At 38.7% G+C, this 11144-nt stretch overlaps 1 protein-coding gene across 1 annotated transcript in view; it reads left to right on the forward strand.

Annotated features, from left to right (window-relative positions):
- Ctnna3 (catenin alpha 3) overlaps window positions 1–9910 on the forward strand; it is a 1290503-nt gene extending 1280593 nt beyond the window's left edge. Inside the window, exon 18 of the mRNA XM_013351193.2 lies at window positions 1316–9910. Coding sequence (XP_013206647.2) covers window positions 1316–1603 — 288 coding nt within the window. The 3' untranslated portion in view covers window positions 1604–9910. The remainder of the gene's footprint in view (window positions 1–1315) is intronic.
- The last annotated feature ends 1234 nt before the right edge of the window (window positions 9911–11144 follow it).

Below are 11144 nucleotides of genomic sequence, written 5' to 3' on the forward strand. Positions count from 1 at the left end.
GTGTTTGTACATCATTTGTCATTTTTGCCCCGTACACAGGTTTCATTGCCCTGATTTTAAGTAAAATATATACTATGTAGGCTAATATGTGCAAAAAAAAATATGCTTCTGTAGCTGACAAATATTGCTGGCTTAAAATCATATGGATTTGGCATTATCTTTTCAAGGATCTCAGACTTTGCAAATTATGGAGCTAATTAAATTTTCTTGCGGGAAATCTGGCAGCTAGACCACAGCCTTAGGCACATAACCACAGCTCCCCACTCTGCCTCACTTGCTTATTCTGTGTGTGAGATGAAGCTCTTAGAGCAGCAGAGGTAGAACATTCAGGCCAGCAGCTGCTGATGGGTTTCAGTAACTACAGAGTCAGCCTTTGAGCCTCAGCCCTGACAGCTCCTATCACAGCGGGGTGGCAGTGGAGGCATATCTCCCCATGTGAGTTGGCTGCAGATGACAATCTGCCAAACGAAAATAATTGAAAAAACAGTGGCTGTGTAAAAATGAATCGACTTGGCTGATCTCTCAGGGATTCTGAAAAATTCTAGGAATGTCACTCCATGTTTTTTCCAGAGACTGTTTACATGAATAGCATCCTAGACATTTAACAAATAAAATCATCTGAGACAAGGTTTTTTTTTTTTTTAGCAATTTCGTACACACATCTGTGTTAGCAATTTGCCAGTCTTTATATGTTGCAAAGGTATTGCTACTTAATTTTAACAAACTTTATGGCAGCTAACATACTGGTTTATATTTAATTTATATTTAATATATAAATTTACATATATTTAATATATATATTTTTTCTGAATTAACTGATTTGATGAAAATAATTAAACCATTTCTCCAGGTTGCCAAGAAGGAAATCTGGACTTTAAACTCAATTTTATTACAACCCTCTATTCTTTCTATATTAGCTATTTCTATAGTAGAATCACAGTTCTATGTTAAGACAGAGACCCATTTAAGTGCGATTATTTAAAAAATACTCAAGGGAAAAAGTAATATATGTTTATGTCTGTTCTATGTGTGTGAGAGTGTGTGTGTGGCTTTCTTGCAAATAAAGAGAAAGAAATTTACCCTTCTAAGACACCACATTAAAAATAAAATATGAATTTGTTTATGCTTCAGATAAATATTTGCAAATAATAGGATGGAATGATGAAGATGATTACATATGGAAATGTAAAATAAGAACTAGCTCATTCATTTCTTGGGTCAAAGTAAAATGCCACTCTCAGCTTCTACATCGTCAATGTCTACATTCCTAACTGCATGTTTAAATAGTAGCCTTTCTCTTTATTCTTTCCTACAGTTGGACAGTGTCACTTCCCTGATCCAGGCAGCAAAAAATTTAATGAACGCTGTAGTACAAACAGTGAAGATGTCGTACATTGCTTCCACCAAGATCATCCGCATCCAGAGTACGGCAGGGCCCCGGCACCCAGTTGTCATGTGGAGAATGAAGGCTCCTGCTAAAAAGCCCTTGATTAAAAGAGAGAAGCCAGAAGAAACGTGTGCAGCTGTCAGAAGAGGCTCCGCCAAGAAAAAGATCCACCCCGTTCAAGTCATGAGTGAATTTCGAGGGAGAGATGTCTACTAAAGCCCTAGTCCACACAAGTGCCCATTGCCACACCCCAGGCCAACCACACTGCTCTTTGCTTTCACATAGTTACACTCATAAATAACATAAAACTTTGGGGTTAGGCCATTGTTCACAGTGTGTATTTGGGTTCCTGCCATTATCATCTCTCTATAACCGGCACAGCCCAGTTAACTTACAGGTAGTACTAGGGAATAGAATTCACATGTGTCATCTTAGCCTTGCCCTCCACAGGGAATAGCTTATGAACATTACAAAATGTTTGGGTTTCATGCACTCTTTATCCTTGTGAGGGAAGCCACTTGTCAGAAGCTTTTCACTTGCTTTTCATTAAACCCAAGAGAATTTTATCAACTATTTTCCCAATTAGTGTCCATACTTTCTTCAGCAGACCTAACTTGGTACCTAACCTGCCAGAGACGTGTCGGTTTTGCCCATTAGAAAGAAATTTCAATTTCTAGATATCCCTGCCCATTATTAGTTGTTCAGGTGACTATAACCAAATGTGTATAGTCAAGCTTCTTACTAGAATTTGAAAGTCAGCCATGTTATTAAAGAAGTACTTTGGTGACACGCCAAGGCCGAGAGACTTTGGATGCTGTTTCCATCTTTTATTTCTATGGCATTCAGAAGGTCGGTACTCTTCATGTTGTGCCTGGCCAGGCACACATATGTAGAGGTATCATCCATTGCAGAAATGAATCTTTGTTTATTGATTTTTTTTCTTTGGTACTGGGATCCAAGCAGCATTTCACATGCTGGGCAAGGACACATCCAGCCCTTCTGTTAGAGAAATGAGTCACTGAGTTAGAGCATAGAGTAAGTCGACGATGGAGAACGTGAACGGAATTTTGCATGATTCTAAGAATCTCTTTGAATCAATTTACAATTGTAATTAAAATGAAAGACCAGTTTGCAAAGCCTTTTGGCACTGAGTGAAATCTACCACCCAACAATGAAGCTGAGTTAATCACAATGAGTTTGCAGTGATTTTTAATATAAATGTTACTGGGGTTATTTTGTATGTCCGTTGAGTTTGATTATCTATAGCTGAGTTTATGACGGACTCTGGAGTAGTCTGAGAGTGTGGGGCATAATTTTGATAGCCCTTTGTCTTTCCATCACTTCTTCCTCCCTTTTATTTCCTTCTCTGTCTTCACACGCCGCTGTGTCTTAGCTGTGTTGGAGGAGAGACACTTCAGTTTCACCATGCCACAGTCAAAGGATGCTCTCTCCATTTATTCCATTTTACTCGATCAGATCTCCTATAATTAAAGCTCTCCACTTTTACAACACTGCTCTTGAAAAGTCATTTTGACACTTTCAATTTATCAATATTTCTATATGTAACATAAGTTGATGTTAAGAAGGCCACTTGTATATGAAGCAAAAGGATTTATAAATGTTGGGAATTCATTGTTTATTATCTTGAACAAAAAAGAAAAGGTCAGCAGATAATTCTGTTATTGAGTGAGTAGTAACTCTTTTAATATATTAATTTATTTCATTCTTCAAAAGTTCTAGGGTGGTTGCCTGGGATCTTTATAAAAGTTTGTAGGAGCTAGAGGAAGTTCATTCATTTCTTCCCTCACCATGGGTTAAGAACTTTCCCATAATAATAATTATTCTAGGCAAAGTGTGTTCTCACAATGAGATGCAGAGAAGAAGGGCATTCGGTCTTCTAAGCAATGTTGGCATAACTGAGACAAATAGAGGCCCTTTGTTATTGAAATGCTACCATAGTATTCTGTACTCACTAGAGATTAAATTTTAGCATAGACTTCTCTTGGGAATGATATAGATGTATAATTTGGGGAACAATAAATTTCTTAAAAATAGTCCAAAACAACCACATAACTAGCTTTATATACTAGGTCTTGCTTGACCTTACATAGACCAGAGTCATAAACCTTCTTTGCAAATCTACTGTCCCTTTGGCCCCACATCATATTGGAACTTAGCATGTACTATTGGAAGAAAATAATAAAAACAGAAATAATTTTAAATGATACAAATGCCAGATAACTTTACTCAAAATGAGATATAATCGATGCCTTCACTTTGGTACAGTTTTCCAGCTAAGCTCAAAATAAATAGCTATAATTAAACAAAACAATAAAATTTCTGAGTTGGCGAATGCCCAGGGAGTACATTTTTCTGCAGCAATCAAAGGTGTAATAAAAAACATGAGGCATAAAAGCTGAGCAGGACATCTGTCTACCTGAGAAACACCTGCAGTGACAGTATATTGGCTGGATTCAAACAATGGGCAATGTGAATGTCTACAGATAAAGAACTGGTGAAAAAGTGCTTACAAATCTTGTAGCACAGAGCACAATTAGATAAGTCCGGACAATAAGTATTCTATATAGGTATTTATATGGAGGCATTTCTTCTGCAGTGGAAATCTGGGAAATTTTTAATGGGAGTGATAGCTTGATAATTCAGTCTACAGCTTTGAAAATCACATCACATTTGCTTGACTTTGCTAATGAAAAACTCACCTGTCCTTTCTAGTAGAATTAATTTCAGTTCTCTTAGAAATATGTACTGGAAAGGAGATTTATACTATCTCTAAAGACAGCTCCCTCTCTGCTGCACCTTCTACATTGTCACCAAGCATGATGTTAGGTTCAAAGTATTCTAGATTCAGAGTAACTTGGAAAATCATAAGGTCATCAAATATAAAAGTTGATGATAAGTATAAGTTTCATCTTTTAAGTGCTAGGTTATACTATATCTTTCTATTAAAGTTTCTAGAAATTTTTGATTAAATCCAGAAATTAGGAAAGCGTCAGATTTCAAACTACATGGTATATCATTCTTTTCTGTTTCTCTTGGGGCTTGAGTGTAGCCTCTGAATGTGCGAGGCAGTACATTATAGCCCTAATATTCCCATGTACCATCTGTGATTGGGAAATCTCTTAGCATCAGTATAAGACGTGCACTCCTCATGAAGTCTCATGAAGGAAACTGCGGCTGAACACCGAGGCCTATTCTGATAACCTTTCATTGCAGGCTAATTTCAAAGATCGACTTTCAACTCGTTATAAACGAAAAACCTAAAACTGTGACTATGTAATTAAGTTCCCACTAGGGTCTCCAAGTCTCTTAATAATAATGTTCTCCAGATTCAACAGCAAGCTGCTGAAAAGGATAAGTTTCGACAACAGGAAAGATGAAACTGGGTTCTTAAACCTTCACTTTAAAGACTGGAGAGATGGCTCTGGCAGTAAGTGCTTGCTATGCCAACATGGAGCTCTGGCTTGATTACCTATACCTGCATAAAAAGCCAGGTAATGGGGGTACCCTTATAATTCTAGTCCCAGATGGAGAAGGTCCCTGGAGCTGTCTAGCCAGCCAGTCCGGCCAAATATGCAAGTTCCAGGTTCAGTGAGAGACTTTATCTCAAAAATGTAAAGTGGGGAGTGATTGAGGAATATATACAATGTTGACTAAGTAGATTCTACATCCATTCATACATATTAATGTGTATCAACACACACACACACACACACACACACAGAGCCTCACTCACCTCACTTTCTAGGTGATCTCATCTCACCTAACTTTGCACTCAGCATCTTCTCAAACATCTACAATGTTCTGCTAGATGACAAAGTCAGCAAACACATCTAAACAAACTACACAGTTACTGCCCCTTGCCAAAAACCAAGCACCAGCCCTCCTCCCAACCTCTCTTCCTGGTTGGTTACCCCATATGTAAATACACAAACATGTTCTTCAGGACTTTATTTAAAGTCATAGTTCAATTTCCACCAGAGTCATTCCTTCAGCCTTTCTACTTCCCCAAGCATTCTGATCTTTGGTGTCTCATTTTGAGACTGGGGATTGTAGTTCCCATGGATACGGACTTCTGCACTGTGGCAATGTGAGAGAAATGAGATCTGAGAATTTTCCTGGTGAAATCGACCATTCTGTATCAGTATTGTAATAAGCAATTCTCTGGGTGGACAAAATGGGCATCAGACCCTGAATTTGAATGAAATCCACATGTTTTAATCAGCCTGTCCTTGGTTAAGATGGCCTACCTAATACACGGTCAGTAATCAAACAGCCATTTTTGTTGTAAAACCAGAAAGTGTTCTGTTATTAAGAAATCAGATTCACCCAGTTAAAAAGAATGTAGCTTGCATGCTATTTCAACATTTTCAAGTAGGAAAATGGCTGCAGCATCAGATATATTTACCTGTATATCACACATCAGGGGGCAACATTTATTCAGAGGAAAGGACTGCTTCTTTTACGGCTCTTTTCACAAAGTTATTGTTACATCTTCAACTTTGAGACAAATAGCCGAGGTTGCTATTTAATAGAATATGATAACCTGACTGCCAGCTTCTCTCAGTATCCTTCAGTCCCACCCATTACAGGGTATGGCTAGTATACCCTGGCCCTGCTTTCTATCCTGAACTCTCCAGCCCAGGGGCTGAGCTGCCCTACCCCAGTGGCCCTTCCCTATATAATCCAACCTTTTGGCTACCCTGTTCCCCTCTCTTCCCTCTCTTTTCCCTTCTGCCCTCTCTCCTCAGGCTGTCCAGGGTCATGTCTACTCTGGACTCTCCCAGATGCCCTTTTCCTCAGATTATGCTCCCCCTGTATTCACAGTAAACATTCTCTTCCACCATATTTAGGAGCAGTCATGTCCTTTTTCATTTCTTTTTTTTTCCATTCAGTTATAGAAAGTTTCAGATTAGGGTTTTGTATGTTGACACAAAATAACAAAGGGTCTAGAGTCACTCAAGATGTGCAAAGTCTTCTACGTTTTCATTTTGAGCCGTTGGGTAAAATTAGGAAAGAGAACATGTATGCAATTAGAAAGCAGTGTATGTAACAGGGCGTGTCGTAAGTTAAGCTTGTAGATGTTACCCTAGATGTTAGAAATTTAGAGAGAGGACGAGAATGAGAGGCCTAAATGCTTCTTTTCCTAAGCAATCCACATAAAAATAAACCTTTATCTTAAGAGAAATATGAAATAGTTTAAAACATGAATCATTTTACAAATGAACACACCTAATAAAGTCCAAAAACCCCTCCCTTGAACATTCCACAATAAATAAGGTAACACTAATAGAAAACTGTGACTCCAAACAGTACCCAGTCAGATGAGACTCTCATCTGTAGGCAGTAGACGCTTGCTCTGTGGGACTAACCTTCTTGCCCGTCATGGGAAGATGAGTTGCTCATGCTGTACGGTGGTATCCCCAGTGGGAAACTGCCACATTGGGATCAAAACACCAGGAGGAAAAAAGAAGTGTAGACAGTCTATTTCTATGGAAACACGAATAAAGGAAGGCCAGAAAGAGAAGGGAATGCAAATATTACTTGCAGAAATAGGTAACTTTTAGAGATAGTGTGTGATGGAGATGGGAAAAGTTTGGGATTCTATGAAGATTAAGTGGACTCATTATGAGGAAGGTTTAACGATTTTTAGGGATAGGATTGGACATTTGTCTTGGTGTCTTGTTAGTTTGCTAAGATCTTGTCAGAGGCAAAAGAATGATCTAGATACATCTTGACTATGGTTTAGTAATAGTTTACATGATGTTTCTTAATGCTTTAGGAAGCATACATTTAACCATTCTCCAGCTGATGCCTGAGTCTATTCCCGGCGCAATGCCCAACAGCGTAACCAGCCACTCATCTATCAGCTCTTCTTCTTAAGTAAGCTGTGATCCTCTAAGCAGTATTCCAGGCTCTGTGGTCACAGCAGCTGACAAGGCAATGGTCTAGGTCCTAGTGTCAGCTCTGTCACATGATAGCCATCACTTGTGTCATATTCACAACCATCCTGTAGGAGGTGCATCCCCTTCATCTCACAGGTAGGAAAAATGGAGGATCACAGAGGGTGATCATGTTCGGGGATTTATTCTAAGTTCTAAACTCTTAGCCATCCTACCATTTACTCTGTTTGTGAAATTAGTCTAAAATTTTCAGTTGCTAACAATGAGATCCACATTTTAAATCACGAATATTTCCTGTGAAGAAGAGAGGGAAAAGAGGAAAGCTACAAAATTATTAATTTATAGCCTACATCACTCAAGGCATGTAAGAGTCATATAAATACTAAGCTGAAGAGAGTTATCTCTAAGAGCTGGTTATAGTGCATGGTGGTATAAAATGTCTGTATTTTGTTTGCTTGATATCCAAGCACATTGTTTTTTTGTGTTCTTGTAGAAGGGAAACCAGTCATGCAAATACTCACATCAACCCCTGCTCATCTTTAGTCAGTGAAAACTAATTTGGGACAATATTTCTTTATCCTTTTGCTAATGATACATAGATTTCAGCCTGCGGATTGCAAGAAGGTTAGCCAACTGTTCTTCAAATAAGGCAGTTTTCCTGAACTTTACACTTACACTATAGCAAACATGGCACCTCCTTTGTGCACATTATGCATGTGCCCAATTACTGGTAAACTGAGACCTTTGGCTTCCCATAATGCTCTCTGGAGTCCAGTAAAAGTCACCTTTTTGGCCTTTGTTTCTGGACCAGATTTTGGGACTTAGAGAATTAAGTGATTTTCTAATCCTTCTCATGATAAAAACTGCGTGAGCTTCCTCAAAGAAGGAATACGTTTCTTTGAACTTCTCACTCTTTCTCCTGACTTTGGAACAGCTTTTTTCAACTGTGGGTGCGGGTGCAAGAATCCCAAAGGAAAGAATTGTCCTTTAAGTAAGCACACATCTCCAAAACTCACATCTCATTGCCTCTTAGAACAAGCAAACACCACTTAGATAATGTTAGCAGAATGGTCCTCATGCTTGCATTTCGGTTGGTGTGTTTTCTAATCCTAATGGTTTCTATCCTGGGCTTGTTTCAGAAGTGCTTATGTTTAGTCCTGGGTATTTGTTTGTAAAGGTCTGTTGCCTCTCTTTAAATACTTTAAATCCTCATTTCAATAGTTATATCCCTAGTTCAGAAACTCATGGAAAATATATTTGTTTGGTTTTTTTTCTTTCCTACTGGAAGAGCCTCAGATTTGGCAGCCCTGAGGAAATCCTTGATATCTGACATCAGCAGATTATCTTTGCAACTGACCTGACTCACTCTGAAGTATCCCCTTAGAGGACAGCTCATCTGAGTAGGTTTTTTTTTTCTTTTTTTTTTTTTTGACCTTGGGCTGTCAAGATCAGATTTGGACCAGAATGTTTACTCAGAAACAAAGGATTATCTCTGAGAGGTTACTGCATTCTCTTGGCTAAACAGAAATTTTCCTTCTTCTCAAGGTTTTAAGCATAAAATTAATTTTAAAACAGGCTGCAGAGAAAGTATTCCATTGCCTGCCAAACCTTCTGTCATGAGATTTTTCTGTTCTTCCATGTTGGTAAACAGTGTATCCATGGAGAATAAATAAGAGAATTTCAGCAACTGTCTTGTGAGGGTTAGATGTGCTGTTGGTATTGTTGACGCTTCTTCTTATATAGCGTGCATGTTCCAGAGAGCATCTTCTTAATGGCAGCATCATCTGCCCTCTGTATCTATAGCTAACAAGCCCAGAAAACAGAGCTTAAGAGTTGGGATAAAAACGTTTTCTTTGGACAAAAGTAGGGTGATTAAGTATTAATTAAAATTTCTAATGAAAAATGATCAGGATTCCTTTAGTTTTCATTTTTATTATGATTACTTGCTTTATGTACTTTTACAAACAATGACTTGGAAACTTAAACTTAGTGACATCTCTGCTGAAAATACACGCATTGTAATTTAGGATAAAAGCAGCCTTAAAATAGAGGAGGTAAAATATAATTGGTCAACAATAGTCACGTTCATTTCAGTAATACCTTGAGAACGCCAATGGGTGGCATCTGAAGTGTTTTAAACCATCTTGCTTTTGTCTCTCGCTGTATAGAGTTAGAGTGAGGCTGGTAAACTGCCTATTACAGTAATGGACAATCTAAAACAGTTTTGTGTTTTGGCTACAGATAAAGTCTGGTAAAAAGCACTGTAGACCTTTTTGATCCATCTTTGTCTTTAGAGCCATTCTTACCAATCAATAAATTACTTCTGTGGAGACAGAAAGTGATCTATGATACCCAGCACACTGACATGCAAGCCCAAATACTCGTTGTTTGAAGTTTCTCGTGCTTTCTGTGTTTAATTGAAGCAATTGTTGTATTGTTCTCTGGGTTATGCTTCTAATACCTGTAACACTGAGTTGTTTTGAAGTTATGTAGTATGAGTCATACATTCACTTGATTTCTCATTTCAACATCTGCCATTTTGTAGTTCACTATGAAATTGCTCAACTGATAATTAAACTGTGTACATTAAAGAAATAAAACTGAAAGTATTGATTGTCCATTTTGTCTTCATGTTCGGTGGTAGGTACCTTGGATGGGCCAAACTGTATGTTTCTAATTGATGAGCTTCTTCTCGCTTTCCTATCACACTCCAGGTAAAATATTTTTAGAAGCAGTTTCATATACCTAAGAAGGTCTGTCTGTTAGAACCAAATTTAGAAATTTTTAACCTGTGCTCTCATTTAGCCACTAGGCTTGGACATCAGGTATGACTTCACTGTGTGTACCTTGTGAATTGACGAAAATGAGCAATGACCTTTCTGAGAAGGCTAAATCCATACTCCGAAAAAAATAATTAATAGAATACCATTGACTGTCTTACTGTTCTTTGATCTGAATTGGGCATTTCTCTGAGTACCTTACTGTAGCCTGATGATGACCTTCAGTCAATGTCAGTTATGTTTGTGCTGTTCTGGCTGAGATACCTGCTAGGGTCACCTTGAGAGAAAAGAGACTTACTTCAGTCGATGGCTTCAGAGAGATTTCAACCCAACAAAGCTGTGAATATATAGCAAAGAGATTTCTTCTATAGTGACTGGGGCTGTGGTTGTTGGTTTGTATATGGAAGCTGATCAGGAAACAGAGAGATGAGGCTAGGGGTGGGCAAGTATAACTTTCAGAGGCTTGTCCCTTGTAATCTACTTCCACTAGGTAGCTCCATTCCAAAGGTCTTCTCAGCCTCCCCAAACAGCACCACTTGCTGAAAAGGAGGCTTTTAAAATGTGAGCCTATGGAGATGTTCCAGATTCAAGCCATAGCAAAACACAATTCCCCTGAGGACAGCATCTGGATCCTCACCTAGGGGTCACAGTCAACTGGCTTTTGCATGTTGCCACATCCTCTCTCCTTTCAGGGGCCTCACTGTTTTTGAGTGCTTGTTGTTAAACCTTGATCTGTTCAGGATATTTCTCACAATGCACTCTGTACGTAGAAAATCTTTATTGCTTGATTCGTATGAAAACAAGGTTCACCTTTGCTCCATTCTGCCAAACATCACCTGTCTCTTTGTTAATGAAATGTCAGAGTGGGGTTGGCTTTTTCTGTCTTTCTCTCCAGAGCCCCAGGAGGCCACATTTCCTTTGGCAACAGCTTTGTCTAGGTGATCACTTCCCAGTGCTGGCTCTGGGGGTGGAGGTGGAACTAAAAGCTCTCTTGGCAAGAAGAGTCTGTTCCTGCCTGGGGGTGATCCAGTTCCTGACATGTCCTGGGCAGCCCCA

The sequence above is a fragment of the Microtus ochrogaster genome, linkage group LG2 (assembly GCF_000317375.1).
Source record: "Microtus ochrogaster isolate Prairie Vole_2 linkage group LG2, MicOch1.0, whole genome shotgun sequence".
Classification (NCBI taxonomy): Eukaryota; Metazoa; Chordata; class Mammalia; order Rodentia; family Cricetidae; genus Microtus; species Microtus ochrogaster.